General features: G+C 39.6%; 1 protein-coding gene across 1 annotated transcript in view; it reads right to left on the bottom strand.

Annotated features, from left to right (window-relative positions):
• The window catches only part of NLRP5 (NLR family pyrin domain containing 5), a 33,175-nt gene extending 22,002 nt beyond the window's left edge, over positions 1 to 11,173 (bottom strand). Inside the window, exons 1-3 of the mRNA XM_087422258.1 lie at positions 10,807 to 11,173; positions 8,446 to 8,523; positions 969 to 2,568 (exon numbers count right to left, since the gene is read on the bottom strand). Coding sequence (XP_087278384.1) covers positions 969 to 2,568; positions 8,446 to 8,523; positions 10,807 to 11,095 — 1,967 coding nt within the window. The 5' untranslated portion in view covers positions 11,096 to 11,173. The remainder of the gene's footprint in view (positions 1 to 968; positions 2,569 to 8,445; positions 8,524 to 10,806) is intronic.
• Between the last annotated feature and the right edge of the window lie 6,989 nt (positions 11,174 to 18,162).

The following is an 18,162-nucleotide window of genomic DNA, read 5'->3' on the forward strand; positions in this document are numbered from 1 at the left end:
CCTTATTCATTGCAGCATTATCCACAAGATCCAAGATATGGAAACAACCTAAGTGTCTGTCGACGGATGAATGGATAAAGAAAATGGGGTGTAGGGGCTGGTCCCAAGGCTTAGCGGTTAAGTGCGCATGCTCCGCTACTGGCGACCCATGTTCAGATCTCGGGTGCGCACCGACGCATCTCTTCTCCGGCCATGCTGAGGCCACGTCCCACATACAGCAACTAGAAGGATGTGCAACTATGACGTAAAACTATCTACTGGGGCTTTGGGGAAAAAAAAAAGGAGGAGGATTGGCAATAGATGTTAGCTAAGAGCTGATCTTCCTCAGCAAAAAGAGGAGGATTAACATGGATGTTAGCTCAGGGCTGATCTTCCTCACGAAAAAAAAAAAAAAAGAAAATGTGGTGTATATATACACAACAGAATGTTATTCAGCCTTAAAAGAGAAGGAAATGCTGCCATTTGCAACAATATAGATGAACCCAGAAGACATTATGCTAAGTGAAATAAGCGAGTAACAGAAAGACATGCACAGTCTCACACACAGAATCTAAAATAGTCAAACGCATAGAAGCAGAGTGTACAATAGTGGTTGCTAGTGGCTGGGGGAGGGGGAGATGAGGAGATGTTGGTCAAAAGGCACAAAGTTTCAGTTATACAAGATGGAGATCTAATGTACAGCCATGTGACAGTATTTAACAACACTGTACTGTGTACTTGAAATTTGCTAGGAGGGTAGGTCTTAAGTGTTCTCACCACACACACACACACACACACGTACACACACACAAGAAAATAGTAACTACGTGAGGTGATGGATATGCTAATTAGCTTGCTTGTGGCATTTATTTCATGTATATCAAAACACCAGTTGTGCATCTTAAATATATACAAATTTTATTTGTCAATTATATCTCCATAAAGATGTAAAGAAACAAAGAATAAAATTGCAGAAGTGTGGTACTCACCCTTGGGGAATCATGGGCCAAGCCTCAGTGAACTCATCCTTAGAGAAGATCTCTCTGACATCCATCCGAATTTTCCGCAAATACTGGCAATGCTGGAGACAGAAAGAAGAAACTATTAAGTCCATTCGCCGGTTCATTGGAAGCCACACTTCTTGGAAGCCTTTCAATGCCAAGCGAACAAACTCTTCATCTTGAGTCTCGAAAAGACAATGGAAGGAGTCCAGGAAGTCTAGGGGGGCGATGGTGTTGGCCTGTTGACCTAACAGAGAGATCCAGTGCAGAAGCTTCTTCTTTACCACCAGGGGAACAGGACATCCAAGCAGGACTTCCAGAGCCCCCATCACCTCTTTGCTCATGAGGCCAAACAGGAAGCGCTTCATCTGGAGCAAGTGGACATTGATGCCAATCTGTTTGAGCTCCATCAAACTCCTCATGTTCTCAATGAGCAGAGGGTAGGGATCCCCCCCTCTTTCCAGTCCTTCTAGAACATAGTACAAGGCAGCACAAAACTCTTGGATGCTGAGGTGAAGGAAAGAGTAACACCTTTCACAGTGGCTGTCTTGGAGAAGGATGTTCATGTGAAACAGAGCGGAGAGCTCAGACTTCCTTAGCCCATGAACACCCAGGTCATCACCGTAGAACACAAACTTCATGTTCCACACTCCCTCGACGGCCAGCCGGCACAAGCCCTTCAAGACAAGTCTTTCTTCCTGACTGAGAAAGCGCTGGGATGCATCTCGTGGAGTGAGCTGATGGAATACAAAAGTGGCATACAAGCCTGTGAGAGTTTGACAGGTAGGAGGAAGGCTCTTTCCTGACATTTCTTGCAGCTTCAGAGCCTCGCAGATGAGTGAGCACACGACGGAGACCTGACACTTGTCAAACAGCGGATGGTTGACCACCACCGAATGCAAGACTTGCATCTTTTGATGCTCATTCTTAATGTGCTCTTGGAGCAACTGAATCCTTTTTTCTACTGAGATTCCCCCAACTAACAGGTAACGTGGAGACACGACCATGGATTTAAGCTTTTCTATGCCCACGTCTCTGACGGTGATCATTAGGGAAGACTCATGAAGCAGGACTTTCTTCAGCAGACTACACATCAGGATGGATGTGGGTTGTTTTTCTGCCCAGTCTTCACAGAGATTTGTGTCATCATCTTTGAAGGTAAAGTCCAGGTCATCAAAACCATCAACAACAAACAGGAGCCTTTCTGGTTGGGACATGATCTCCACCACTGGAACTGGGGAGTCTGGCCACTCCCTGGAAATTAACTCTGCGAAACTGCTCTCTCTTATCTGTTGTATTTCTCTAGCATGGAGAAAGAAGACGTAGGAGAACATGGCCTGGTAGAGTTCACCTTGTGCCCAGTACAGCAGGATCCTTCTGGCCAGAGCCGATTTCCCAATTCCTGATTCTCCGTGCAGAACCACGGTGCGAGGCCGGAAGCCCTTCTGGTCTGGATTAAAAGCATCAAGCAATGTTTGCATTTCTGGACAGTCAGAGGCAAAGTTTTTGAAATCGTGGTGTGCATCCAACTTTATGGCAAATTTTGTCATCACATAACTCTTGTAGTGCCGTTTGCCATCTCCATGACCTAAGTCCCACAGGAGTGGGGAGGAGAAAAACATGAGGAAAAATTTGAAGAAAGCCTGGATTTAAAAAAAAAAAAACAAACCACCATCGAAACAAAAACCCTGGATGTAGACTTAGTGGATCCTAAGTCAGACAGGGTCTTTTTTTCTTCCTAGCAATGTACTGACAATGAACTCCATCCCTCATTCCAAGATTACTTCCTTAAACCTTATGAATTCTCCACAAAATAGCTCTGTTTGTCTCTTTAACCCAATATCTCCTTTCAGCACTTAATACCTAATGTGTTACATTTTTGCTTGCTTACTGTCTGTTTCCCCTCAATAGATACTTCACAGGGACTTTCTTATTTACTGTGTGTCCTCAGTATTTATAATAGCCCCTGGTGTATTTGTTAATATATTAATTATTAATATATTAACACAGATATTAATATATTAACTATATACCAAGTATTTGTGAAATGAATAATCTACCCAAACACTCGTATGTGGTCTCTGAAAGACAGAAAAGCTTGGGGGGAGCTGAGGACATGTGTTCCATAGCCATATGTTCTACACCTGTAGGACAGGCAGGCATCTCCAGTTCCATCCCAGTAGTTCCAGGGTCCATGGAGAAATAACTCCACGTGACAGAGAATCCTGCTCTGCACAAAAAGACAAGCACAGCCCTTGAAGTTGGACCCATTCTGCTTGGAATTCCAAGCTCCACTATGCAATGTGTCTGTGATTTGGAACAAGTTGCCCCGTTCTCTAGGCCTCAGTTTTCCCACCTCTGAGATGAGATTAACATCCTCTTGAAAGCTTGCAATAAATATTAAAGAAAGAACATGCATTCAACAGTTATTGGCATGGGGCCTGGCAGAAATGATCAGTGGTTAGTATTATCATTACAGACCATAATTCTTTCACATGACTCTGTTTTATTTTTATCCCAACATTTGCCATAAGCTGCAATTCTTTTATGCATTTAATTATTGTCTAGCTCCTAGCTTACAATGTAAGTTCCACAAGAAAAGTACCTTGCCATTTTACCTCCATGTCTCCAGGCTCTTCAACAGTCTCTGACATCCGATAGGCACTCAAGAACATGAAAAATAAAACCTCCTCTACTCCTGAGTCCTTACATTTGCTGGTACTACCATTGTCTTCAAAAAAGACAGCAAGGCTCTCTCTGCACAAGTGTATAAGACAATTACTAGCTCTACATAAAATCTATGCACAAAAGTTCTAAATTTTAAACTTCATTATTTTGTATCAGGGAAAGACATTAAGACATGTGTATTAAAACCACTGGAAGCAGATGGTGAGATCTGAACAACCTCTATTTGCTGAGCTTGGACTGATGCATCATCCTCAGATGAAGGAAAGACTGTGCTCCTGGGTTGTAGGTTTCTATAGGGGTAGGGAACCCCCAGGAAGATAGTCTGCAGTTGAATCCAGCTCTTTCTGCTTCTTCCTCAATCACCTTCTCTTCTTCCATGGACTTAATTATTGTGCTGTGCATAAGAGTTTCAACTTCCCTTTCTAGTGCGGACTTCTTCCCTAAAATTCCAGGCTCATGTGTCTAACTCATCACCTTAAAGTGTCACAGGGACCTCAAATTCAATGCATCAAAAACTCATTTCATGTTTTATGTGCAACCAAAAACTCCTCCTCATAAGTTTCCTATAAGTGATAATTAGAAAAGAGCTTCTATATGTGAACTTACTTTGGAACAAACATTTGGCTCATTGCTTTACACATAAATTTAATTTTAGCCTCATGTCAACCCTCTATGGTAGGTTGTTTATCTATACAATGGAGATGTTAATACCTCCCTTGCGAGACTGGTGTAGGATGCCATGGCATAATCATAAAATGTGCAGAACAGTGCCTGGCCCATTGTAAGTATTCTAGAGATGTCATCAATATTGGTATTTATTATTACTCATCCCAGTTGAAAATGCACAATACTGGCAACTATTAGGTTTTAAAGCATTTTTCCAATGAATCATTAAGTCACACAAGGCCAACATATGTTATGTTGTACAGGTGAAATAAAAGCCCAGCTTGAAGCGACCTCAGAGTTTGAAATTTAAATCATTGACTCCCAGCGTCACCATCCATCAGGTTGTCTAAACAGAAAGGTGGGAGCCATTCCTGAACCTGTTTTTTTTTCCCTGAAACCCCAAACACCAATTCTATTAAATATCTCACAAGTCAAATCACTTGTTTCCATTACCACTTCCTTATATATGAATGTCAATGGTAACTTATTCACCATAACCAGAAAATGGAAGGAACCCAAAATGGCCATCATCTGATGAATGGTTAAAGAAAATGTGGTCTATTCATACAATGGAATATTAGTCAGCAGAAAAAATGTATGAAGTGCTGATATGTACTACAACATGGATGAACATAGAAAATATTACGCTAAATGAAAGAAGTCATGAAAGATTGCATGATTCCATTTAAACGAAAGTCCAGAATAGGCAAATTCATGGACACAGAAAATACATTAGTGGTTGCATAGGGCTTGTGGGAAGAAGAAATGTGAAGTGACTGCTAATGGGTTTGGGATTTCTTTTTGGGAGAGAAAAATGTTCTGGAATTAGATAGTGGTGATGGTTGCACAATCTTGTGAACATACTAAAACCACTGAACTGTACACTTTAAAGGGGTGAGCTTGTTGGCATACAAATTATATCTCAGTAAAAAGTCTGAAGTAATATTTCCTCATGGAAGCCTGCTGTCACTTCCTTGACGGGTCAACTGCCATTTCACACAATCATAGCACCTCGGATCTCATCTTCATTTTGTTTGGTTTAATTAATGCATAACTCTGGACTGTAAATAGTATGAAGGCAGGAAATATACGTATTTTTACCACTATATTCCCATCACAGTTCTTCAAATGGTAGTTACTCACTAAATAAGGATTGATAGAAGGAACTAAGAAAAAAAATCACCACTAGTTAAGTAGTTTTGAACAAATCACATGACTACTCTTGTCTCTATACTTAGCAGCTGTCAAACGTGCTTGTGCTTGATGCCCAAGTTCACTGGAATCACAGATCGTAGGAATTTATCTTCATAAAAACCGACTGTAGATAATTGCAGTGAACATAGGTGACTCTGTCCGTGGTGCTGATTCCAGGGGCTCTTAGGGAAGAGACTGATGCACTGGAGATAAATAAGATGAACAAAAGGAAAGTGGACTCCCATGTTGTCTAAACTCCACAGACTGCTCTTTCACCCAAATTCACTCCACGACGGCAAAGAAAAAAAAATGTGAGTGAATCAGATTTCTTTACCCTGTTCTTTTGTCTCTGCTGCTGTGGCACCATCTTGTTCCACAGCTTGTGAAATGTCTGCAAAAAAAGAGGGGGAAATAGAATAAACTCCTACACACTTTTGTAAATTATCCAAATCAGAGATAGCACAGACCCACAAAATCCCTGAGATAAAATTTGCAATGCCAGATTTCATCTTCTGACCAGTTTGGAACATGGCAAACACTGGCTCAGCTAGAGGGGCAGAGGGTACGTAAAATGAGTACTAGACTCAAAATCAGAAGATATGAGGTTCTGGTTTCATTTCTGCTCTTTGAAGACCTTTGAGAAAGTCATTAAAATAAGGGGTAAAACCTAGTGATTAAGAATCTGGAGCCAGACACAGGATTTAAATGTGAATTCTCTCACTTCCTTCTTGTGAGGTCTTAGTCAACTTACTGGGCTTACATGCTTCTGTACCTTCATCTATAAAGCAAAGGTAATAGTTCGTATGTTGTTGAGTTGCTCTGAAGATTAAATGAGGTGATTTGTGGAGGAATAGCACAGCCCCCAACATACAATAGCTACCTTTTATTGAGAATAACCATTTTGTGTACTTATTAGGAGATAGTTCCCTAGTGTAGCTAAGTACATATTGTCTTAGGTGATGTGGGAATGACCTTGCCATATTTAAGGAATAGTTATAAGGGTGGTGTTAGTCTTGTAAATTACAGAAAAATTGTATTCTTGATCACAAACGTAAATGAAAAACCATTTGAGGATTTTTAAGCAGAGAGTAAAGTTATCAGATATAAATTTCTAAAAGATTATCTTGGTTGTTATTGTATGGAAAATGGATCACATGTAACCAGAGTGGAAGCACATTAGAGATTCAAGTGAAATGATTTTCATATACAGGATATGGGAAGAAATGTGTAGAAATGGGTCACACTTTAGAGGTAGGTCTCACACGATTTTCTGATTCATTAGGTAGAGGGTACAGAAAGGAAACAAATCAGACTAAAAAATGACTAGGATTTTGGTGCGAATAACAAGGTGGATAGTGGTGCCCATTACTGAGATAGAAAACAGTGGAGGCAAATATATAGAAAATGCTCCACTCAATAATGGCAGAATACATTTTCTTCTGAAATGCACATGGAACTTTCTCCAAGACAAGCCATATGTTAGCCCTTCAGACATGTTCCAAATTTAAAAGGGTTGAAGTCATAAAACATATGTTCTCTTACCACAACAGAATGAAATTATAAATCAATAATTGAAGGAAATTTTAGAATTCACAAATATGTGGAAATTAAACAAGACAGTCATAAATAATCAAGAGACCAAAGAAGAAATCATGAAAGAAATTAGAAAATACTTTGAGATGCATAAAATGAAACACAACATACCAAAGCTTATGGTATACAGCTAAAGCAGTGTTTAAAGTGAAATTTAAAGCTTAAGATGTCTATAAATGTAGGGTTTTGGCATGCCATTTATTCTCTGGGTCTTGGTTGTGTTACCGGACAACTGGAATTATAGTTACGAACACATGGGATTATTTTGAGAATTATGAGATAAAAAAGTTGACACAGTGCTGACCCATGAGGTCTCAACAAGTGGCAGTTCTTGTGTACAATGGTACTTTAGAGGGATTTCCCAACGTGGCTGATGATAAGACACCAGCTTCTGTCAATTTTGCTTTGGTCCTATTGCCAAGATTAGACTGTTAGTGTCTCTATTTTATACCATTGCTAAGCCACCACATAGTAATCTATGAAACCTGTAAGATACAATTTTACCACCAGAGAGAATAATATATAGGACTCACCCTGTTAAGCCTGGATGTACATTAAACTTGGAACAATTTATAATCTCTGGGTTTCTGAGACTCTGTGACTCACATCAATTCCTCAGACTTGAGCTTTGAAGGGTGCTCTCCTATCCATAACCTAAACAAAGCTGCATCCAAATGAGGTTGGTCCAGACTCTTCCTAGGTGTTGGACTTCATGGTCAGTATTGACTGATGGATGATTAGCAAGATATAGGTGGTAGTGTGGGTAATAGGGGGAATGCATGCTGTCTATACAAGCCTGCATCACTCCATCTGTGTTTTGGCTTCACCGGTTTTATCTTACTTGTTGGTTTGTCTCCTTTTTCCTCCATTGAATTGTAAGCTTCACAAATGCAGGGGATTCAGATGTACTTTGTCCATTGATGTATAGTAAGTACAGAGAGCAGTGCCTGGCATGTAGTCAGTACTCAAATATTTGGGGAATTATATTGAGTCTGGTTTCATGCTCTCTGGTTCTCTCCACTAAAGCCTCCCAAACAGATTATTAGGTGTGGCTTGTCCTAGTAGGGTCATGAAGTTGCCCAAACTGAGATGGGAACCCCAATGAGTTGTAAGAAACCCTTAAGACCACCGAGCTCTCTTGGACTTAGAAAAGAAAGACCATGAGTACCAGATCCTCAGAACCTATCCAGTCAGCTAATGATATGATGCTAGACTAGAAAGAACACCAGACTATCAGATGTCATGGTTCTAGTCCTAGATGTGCCACTAACTAGTCACCATGTGGCTTTAGGCACATCCACTTTTCTACCATGCCCACACTGACCTGGCACTTCTTCCATGCTTGGTTCTTGGTCATTCTTAGTTGGTGTTGGAGCTTCCAGTATTTTAGGCAGTGAATATTCTGCAACAGAGAGTAAATGAGACCATGGTTTCAATAAAGTCATAGCAATTACCCAAATGAGGGATAAGAGTACTCTCTACCCAAATTACTTAGGGGAACCAAGATGAGCCTCAAGATCTCACAGTTTATCCCATGACTAGCCTGTAATGGAGACAATGAAGTCAGATCTTCAAGTGCCACCAGCACAGCTAAACAGCAGAGATTTATAGTAAAGAGCACTCTGATTTTGAACTTGCAAATGCAAATTTGAGTCCCACTTTTGCTGTATGGCCTCAAGTAAGTCATATAATGAGGCAATATATTAGAATTATTAAGACTTTATCTTCAAGAGTCACCCTAGGCACCTCTCTTGACCTTCAGACTAGTTAGTTAACTACTCACTAGATGCCTGTGAGTTATCCAAATAGAGATATCATCAACTCATGAGGTCTAACATTGACTATTCTTTCCTCGGTCCACTTGCTGCAAAACATCTCTTCCAGAGTTTCCTGGGATGAGGTTATGGAACCCCATCCATCCACTTTCTCATATCATAAACTTGGGTATCATCCTTGATACCATATTCTCTTCCTGCATTTAGTCCTCAAAAACTATTGTGTCTGCTTCTGAAACCGTTTCCAATTCCATTTCTACTTTTTTCTCTAACTGCCATCATCATTCAAGTCCAGTCCACCTTTATTTGTCCCATGGGATATGAGAATGGCCCCCAGCTGGTCGCCCTATATCTATTCATGGCTCTTTCTGGACCACTCAACTCTTCAGCAACAATGCTGAAATGTCAATTAAGTTATGTTTACCCCCACCTCTTTAAAACTATTTAATTGCTTATTCTTGCTATTAAAATTATTTTCAAGATGCTATGTTGTATGATTTCTAGTCAATCTTTTCATCTTCATCTCCTGCCACACTTTCTGCCATTATTCATGGTCTAGCCAAGCTTTTTGTTAAAGGCTTCATAATGCTACTATATTTTGCTCCAAATGTCCTGCTCTACCATGCCCAATTAAGTTGGCTAACTCCTTTTCTTTGTTTTTGTCTCAGCCTAAACCTTACTTCTTCTAGGAAGAAATTCTAGTCTTCAATTCTCTGTAGTCTGGAATAGGAACCTCTCATATTTTTCTACACCATCCACTTAAAAATTTGCCTCTTTATCCCTCTTCCCTAATGCACTGAAAGCTATAAATCTCTGGCACGTGACACAAGAGAATTTAAAGATATGCTAAATGAATGTTAACTAATGAGTCTCATCATCTTTGTCATGTATTAGCTCATGAATTTGGTCAAGTTGTGTAACTTGGTAGGGCTTCTATTTTAGCTTCTGCCATGGGGAGCCTATTTCATTGGGTGGGTTTGAGAATCAATGACAGGGTACATGAAAGTTTTAATATGGTGCCTAACCTGGAGTACTGACTCAGTAAACATCAGCTATCATTTTAGTTCTATAGCTCTCATTTCCTATGAATAATATCAACATGTTTTTCACACATGGCTTTTCTGAAGCTCAGAGGGAGAGCTTCTCAAAGTCCTTTGCAGTGAACTACATCTAGCCGTGTAGTATCTGTAGTCTTTAGGGCCAATCTGATGGCTAACACTTGGGACTCAAGTTTTCTGTCCATAGTTGAAGAAAAGAATTCCTCTTGATAAAGGAGAGCTATTATTTCTTTTCTACTACCTTTCTCCTAAATATCCTAAGATAATCACACCATTGGATCTGAGTACATTACTGTAATATGGGCACCAACAGTCTGAGTAAAGTCAACCCTTAGAAAACTTCCTTGAACCTCAGTCCCTCAGCCTGGGGCAAGAAATAAGGGCAACACTCATTGTACAACCACCACAGTGTTCTCAATAAATGAAGGTTTGTTAACTATTTTCTATACATTATCTTATTGAACCTTTGCAACAGTACATATAACCATCACAGTAACTGTTCCAGGATGTGGCATCCAAGGGTCAGAGTAGGAGGGACTTTCCCAAAGTCACACAAATAAGAAGTGGAAGCTCCAGAGCTCGAGCCTGGCACTTAGGACCCCAAATCCTATCTATTAACTTCAACCAAGTTCTGTCCAGGTAGACGGTCCGTCTACCCATTTCTTCTCCTTCATTGTTTCACAGGCTACACTAATTTTCAGCCGGTGGGGATGGCCAGTAAGTTACTTCTCACAGTTCAGACTCATGCTGTAGAGCTGGCCCCGGTGAGAGAAGCATACCTTCCCCACCCCACGGGAACTTGAGATCCCCTCCTTTCTCTCCTATCCCAGATTTTCCCAAAGTCTTACTCACTTTTCATCTCATCCTTTGCCTTCTCGGAGAGGGCTGACAAGTTCATCCTTTCAAAGACATTAATGGATATCTCCCAGGCAAGAGATCTTCTATAATGCTCATGCAAGAGGGAGGCTAGATGTTCCACACTGGCCTTATTCACTTCAACCCACGGAAAAGAGCATGTTGCCAGCTCTGAAGCTTTTTCCTTTAGTAACTCCTTAAATGTCTGAAATTCTTCTTTGCTGAGCTGATTGAAACACCATTGCAGTCCATAGTTGGAAAAGGAGAGTACTTTGGCTTCTTCCATCTTAATGCAAGGTTGAGAGCTCAGATTTTGATGGAGAAGTAGATTCTTTGGTAATATGGAGCAAGTGGGACCTGTGGGAAGAGTGAAAAGATTCAAAAGAGAATCATGCATCAAATTCTCAAGTTCATACAACCAACCTCAATCAACTCACTAGGGGGAACACCATTCTCTATTCCTTTTATGAGACATACTGAAGAGAAGCCCAAGTCACAGGTAACAATTCTTCGTAGACTTAAAATTACCTAACATTCCACCTGTTTATCTTGTTACTAGAATATAAACTCTGGGATATTTTTCTGCCTGTATCCCTGGCTCCCAAAACAGCATCTAGCATAGAGTCAGATTCAAAACACTTGTTAGCGAATGCCCTTGGTTAATATGCTCTACTCAGGGAAACTGGCAAATAGGATCCTACCACTTACTAAAAATAAGTCACACTGTTTTCAGATTGGTTGATTCTTGTTGTGCTTTAATATAACATCAAATCACACAAACACAGAAAAGAGTTTTGGTGTAAAAGTAAACTGACGAATACTTGAAAATCATATTCTGTAAGAGACTTGCATCTAGAAAATATGAAAATTTTTATAATAATGAAAAGATAAATAACCCAATTAAAAATGGGCAAGGATCTGAATAGACATTTCTCCAAAGAAGATATACAAATGGATAATAAGCAAATGAGAAGATGCTCAGCATCATTAGCCATCAGAACAGATCCTATATACTCCACCCCTAACTCAACTTGTTCTGGAGGTGTATATTCATGGCCTGTGCCATGCATTGTTTCTCAAAGCTGCCTAGGAAGCTGGTGTGTGGTGACAAACATTTTGCACTTGTTAGGAATGCTCCAGGAATAATGCTTAAATCTGCCAAATCTCCTCTTTCACTATTACATGACCTCCATAAATAGCGACAGCCAACTCTAGTTGGGCGTTTTGGGCTTCTCTGGTCTTCCACAATGACTACTTTGTGGTAGAATATAAAGCAATCCAAAGGACAACATGTAATAAAACACCTTAAGGACTCAAATAGTCAGTGACTTGCTTTTTCCCTGAAGAGCAACATTAGAGTGGAAGTTACTCTTTGCTTGACATTTGTACATTTATAGTAGTTCTCTTTTGAGTTCGACTTGTAGATACACAGTGACGTCCTATCTAGGCTCCTTCCTTCCTGCTACTGGAAGCATCCCACCAAGGTACAACCAGTCTGCAAGGGAGAAGCCCCGTCAGTCACTGATTTTTTTCTGCTGCTACTGCTGCATAGACCGACCAGGGCATCTACTCTCTGCTCCCTTGATCTACAGACACAAACCGGCTCCCAGTTGTCAGTACCTGTCTGCCCTTCTCCCTGCCCTTCTCTGCACAGGGAATTTTTAAGAGGAGGTTGCTAGAATTACTTCAATTCATTATGAGAGAGCCAGAGAATAAAGAAACTGAAATAAAGATTATAAAATACATAGAAGGAAACACTGAAATAAGGGTTCTGGGGGTGGTCAAGAGGGGGACATAGAGATGCCGTTGGGACAAGATTCTTGATTTCCCAAGTTTGAATATTTCAGATGCTGCTTTAAGAGATGAAGTGGTCTGTGTGGGCACAAGTTTTTCTCTGGGATATAGGAATGGTTTATCATGAATACTGTTTATGGGAAACGTCTCTCAAAATAGTTCTGAGGCGACATTCCCTAGACACTTGTCACGGTTTGACCAACTGCCTGGTGAGCTAATACAGTTTTTTTTCTTGTGTTCTTCCATTTTTTCTTTCTACCCCAGGGAGTGTTCTGCTACTTGGAGTGCTAATGACGATATGGTGGCAGACGACAGCTAGCACAGTTGGTTAGATCTGTGTACTTGTGGTGCCAAGTCTGAAGGGTCAGATGCCACAGAGGTGGAATTTAAGGAAGTTGAACTCATAGTAACAGAGAGAAGATTGGTGGTTGCCAGGGGCCAGAGGGTGGGGGAAATGCGGAGATGCTAGTCAGAGGTCACACTCTTCCAGTTATAAGAGGAATAAGTTCTGGGGATCTAATGTATAGTATGGTGATGATAATTAGCAATACTATATTGTGTACTTGAAACTTGCCGAGATTGGATCTTTAACATTCTCACCACACAAAAAATGGTAACTATGTGAGGTGATAGATGTGTTAATTAGCTTGATTGTGGTGATCATTTCACCATATATAAGTATTACAAAACATCACGTTATACACCTTAAATATATATAATTTTTATTTGCCAATTGTACTGTAACCATGGGCCCCCCAGGACCAGTTCAACTGATCCTGTCTTATCAACAGAGTAATTAAGAGTGGGAACTGTGGGTCCCCCCTTGTCCAGTTCAGGCCAGCCAAGACCACCAACCATAAACTGGGCCTGCGCAAATGCCTGATAAGTGAACTTTTTGATGTCGAGGGGCTGAAAACTCCACCCTCAGATCATGCTAAGACCACCATTTTGTGAACATGCGTCCTATGAAGAGCCATGGAGCTTGACTACGCTTGCACAGATCATTAATTACCTCACTTCTCCTCACCTCCAATCATCTGTCTCCACACTTCAGACCACCCTGCCCTTCATCCCATAAATTTTGCTGCAATCTCTGGATTGGCGAGACAGATCTGAGAGCATACATCCCCAGTCTCCTTGCAGATTGATCTAGCAATAGAACTGTATTCTTTTCCCAAAAGCTGATGACATAATAATTAGCTGTTTATGTGCATTGGGCAAGAGAATCCCAACTTTGTGCAAAACAGTATCTCAATAAAGCTGGGGAAAAAAGATTCCACGTAGGTAATTTGATTTTAAGAGGGTATGTACTTCTGTAATCATAAACAGGGGCTCCCAGATAAAGCGACAGCTCCAGGTTTAAGTCCTACCTCTGTAACATTCATGATAGGTCCCCTGGGTCAAGTGACTGAACCTCTCTGAGGTTGGGTGCTCTCTCCTCAGGAGGATGGGAATCAGAGTACCTATATTTCTGAGGGTTTTTAGTGAAGTAACACAAGAGAAGCAGTCAGAGGAAGGACTGGCCCAGAGCGTGCATGCAAATCTTAAGTAACATCGGCTTTAGTGCTTACATGCTGGGAACAAGATTTCCTAAGCAAAATAGTAGGATGTGTAACTGAATGCTGAGGGTCACGTTTAGACTTAGGATATAATGGTTTACGTTTGTGGGTGTGTGGCTGAGGCTAAGATAGCCTTATAGTTTGGTAACTCTGGAATGTCTAAAGATGAGGACATAGGACATTTAAGGTCAATCTAATCCAGTTTTTGGAATTCCTAATTAATTTTGCCAAAAGAGGCAAGATTTCTATTAAACTACCTATCCTTTGGAAAAAAATTTTCCTTTTTAAAAAATGCTACCATGTTTGCTATTCACATAATGAAAGCATTTATAAGAGTAGACAATAATCACTTTTTCTTTTCCAATCTGGAACGGAAACCTCAATTGTTCCATAAATGTAGGATAAATGCCTACAGTTTTTACTAAAAGCAGTTTCGTTTATTTTTGTCAGTCTTTTCATTTACACGAATGACCTCGAGTTTGAAGTATCTGTAGCATCTCTTTACAATGTAGTCACTTTTCACCAACATCTCGTTGCATGAAAGAAGCACTCATTTGTATAAGGAAATAGACTATAATCCCCCAGCAAAAATATTGCAATATATAAATGGACAGGTGCAAGTTGTGAGAATCAGAACTCAGAAGAGAAACAGCTAAAAAAAAAAAACCCCGACAACAACAAAAAACTCAACATGTACACACAGGAAGTAAGATTCTATTTAAGGCAGAGTAAAGTCTACAGCCACAGCCAAACACAGAGTCAGGTAAACAAACAACAGTCTTGAGGAAACCAAAAGACATTGGTTTAGCAATAGAACAAAGTTCGAGTTTCACATTCACAAATAAAGGAAACAAAATCATACAGTCTCAATGATGCATAAATAGTATGAAAGAAATGCTTTGTAAACTAGAACTAGACAGTCTCAAAAAATTAAAATTTTCTGCTAATAAAAGCTCCAGCAAATATATTTAGTGGTGAAACTTTTTTTTTTTTTTTTTTTTTTTTTTTTTTTTTAACATAGAGCAGAGGTCAGCAAACGTTCTGCAAAGGGCCAGCTATTTTAGGCTTTGTGGTCATTCGGTGTCTGTTGCAATTACTCAGCTTGGCTGGTGTGAGGACGCTGTTATTGACAACACATAAACAAACGAGGAAGCCGTGTTCCAGTAGAACCTTTACGTGAACAGGCGATGGCTGGACTTGGCCCTCAGGTGGAGTTTGCTGACCCCGTAGAGAGAAATCAGACCAGGATGTCAGCGATCAGTATTTCTGCTCACTTTTGTGCTGTCTCCACTATTATTTAATATACTCTATAGTAAAACAATTGGATAAAGAAATCAGAGGTATAAAAGTGGCAAAAGTAAAATATTAACCTTTGTAGGTGGGTCCGTATACATAATAAAGCCAAGGAGAGCGCTTGAAAAACTATTATAAATTGTAAGTCGTCATTGAATTGGGTTGGTAACAAATTTGACATATAAAATCCCACCTTAATTCTAATAACCAGTCAGAAAACACGATGAGAGATAGATAAAGCACAGCAACTACAGAGATAAGAATGGAAAATTTAGAAAAGTGAAGTGTCTGTTTTGAGAGCTTTAATGTGCTCTTGATAAAAGACTTGATGGGGAAACACAGTGCATATTTTCAAAACATCAATTCTCCTTAAAGTAACTAATATAATGTCATCCAAGAATTTCTGCTAGCATTTTTTTATGGAGACTAGAAGCTCACTAAAGTTCTTACAAACAGGCACATAACGTTCTTACGAAAAAATAGACAAAACCCTGAACAAAAGAAGTTTATTTGCTTTGTTGATGTCTCTGCTAGACTGTAACCTCCGTGAGAGAAGGTCACTGTTTCCTAGGGTTTGAGATAGCAGAAGATATGCTGCATTTTTAAATATTTATGTTTGTGAATTCCTACCTCACATTTAACCCAAAATAATTTGCAGATGGAACAGAACATCTTAATCAATAGTAGAAACAAGACAAATAAAGATGACAAAAATTCATTCAACTCAGTCTCCTTCCTCCTCCAAAAAACTTTAAAGCTCTCCTGAGAAATGAACTGGTACAAATAAATTTGAAACACATGACCAAGAATCCATTCTATAAGGAGCTCTTCCAGCCAATGAAAACGATCAATAGTTCAATTTATTAAAGTGAGCAAAGGGTTTGAACAGCCCCCAAACTGGATATGGCTTTTAAATGTACTTCAAAGCAATGTTATAGTTAATGATAATAATATGAACAATAAGAATTACAATGATGTACCATGTTTGACATCTGAGCTGGCAATGCCCATATGTTTGATTATATACTGCTTTGTCATGGTGTGGGAAAAAGGTGCTCCCACATTTTTGGTGGAAGTATAAACCAGTGCCATCTCTTTGCAAGGCAGTTTGGCAAGACCTATGCATTTTACATGCAAATAGTAGACACAGTCTTGTTTGCAATAGCAAGTCTGAAGACCATTTAGGTGTTGATCAGTAACAGGTGGGTTAATTCAAGCAGTGACGTACTCTGCATCCTTAACAATGCTCAGCAGTCAGCACAAGGTGGTGCCCCAGTCTGTAAGACCTTCACCTTTCCCTGCCCACATATACACACACTATCTTTTGGGGATGAGCAGAAAATGGGCTGAGTTGGGTGAGAGGGATGAGGAAAGGGCACATTTCACTTTATATCTTCTCATATCCTTTGCTTTTTCAAAATAATACTAAAAGGTATCTCCCATTAAAAATAATTTTAGTAGAAGATAATAGAAATAAATGCATTTTGCTAAAACAGTTGAGACATTCTTATCATTACCTGTCTATAAAAGACAAAAACAAAAAAAGAGAGAGATGAACATTACTGACAATGGAGAGATGGAATTTATGTGCTGAGTTACTCAAAACAGTACCCTAACAAGAACATAAGCTTTTCTGCATGTTCCTATGTAATATTTAGGAAAAATATTGACCATACTAGTGGTAAAAGGAAAAAATACTTATTTCTAAGAAGTATGTTAAAAAGATTATTTCCTAAGAGCAATTAAAATTTTCAATTTCAATTTTTTTCTTTTTGTGAGGAAGATAGCCCTGAGCTAACATCTGTCGCCAATCCACTGCTTTTTGCTGAGGAAGACTGGCCCTGGGCTAACATCCGTGCCCATCTTCCTCCACTTTATATGGGATGCTGTCACAGCATGGCTTGACAAGCGGTACAATGGTGCGCGTCCGGGATCCGAACCCCCGGATGCCGCAGCAGAGCGCTCGCACTCAACCACTACACCACTGGGCCGGCCCCTTGATTTTAATTTTTTAAATTCAAAATTCAAAATTCAAATTCAAAAACTTCAATTTTAATATTTTCCCTCTAACATAAAACAACCTGGATACATAGAAATTGAAAACAAAACAAGACAAAAACAACAAAAAACCTCTTAACTATTTGGTTAACTAAATTAAAAAGGGAAACTGATTTAAAAGAGAATGAATTTCAGATTGCCGTGCCTAAACACTTTTCTACAGACACACGATTTGAATCAAACATTTGCTTTACTGCACGAAGCAGTCCACCAGAGGGAGTAGAACAGGAAGAGAATTGTGGCTGCAAAAAGCAACAAAAACCTCTGTGGTCATAAAGAAATCAATACGATCTACAGAAGGTTACTTTTAGGATGAGATGATTGAGAAAGTTTCTATGCTTAGAGCCAAGAATAAATAAAGGCGGAGGAAGCAGAGAAAAAAAAAATAAACGAGTACTTCTTTCTAAGTCCCTTCTTAGGCAATTCATAGCATCTCATTTAAACTTTCCATTAAATAATATCAATATATAAAGAGTATTATTGTCCTCACTCTACAGAGTTGAAAGCTGAGGTTCTGTAAAGGTGAAGAGCTTGCTGTTTTAGGAAAAAGCATATTCATGCACATCTAATTATAATGCTCTACCTTTTCCAATACATCCCAGAGTGGGAAGTGATAAACCCCAAAGAAAGATGAGTGGAAGGGATCAAG

This window comes from Ceratotherium simum, chromosome 33, assembly GCF_057802395.1.
Source record: "Ceratotherium simum simum isolate JZ-2026a chromosome 33, ASM5780239v1, whole genome shotgun sequence".
Taxonomy (NCBI): Eukaryota; Metazoa; Chordata; class Mammalia; order Perissodactyla; family Rhinocerotidae; genus Ceratotherium; species Ceratotherium simum.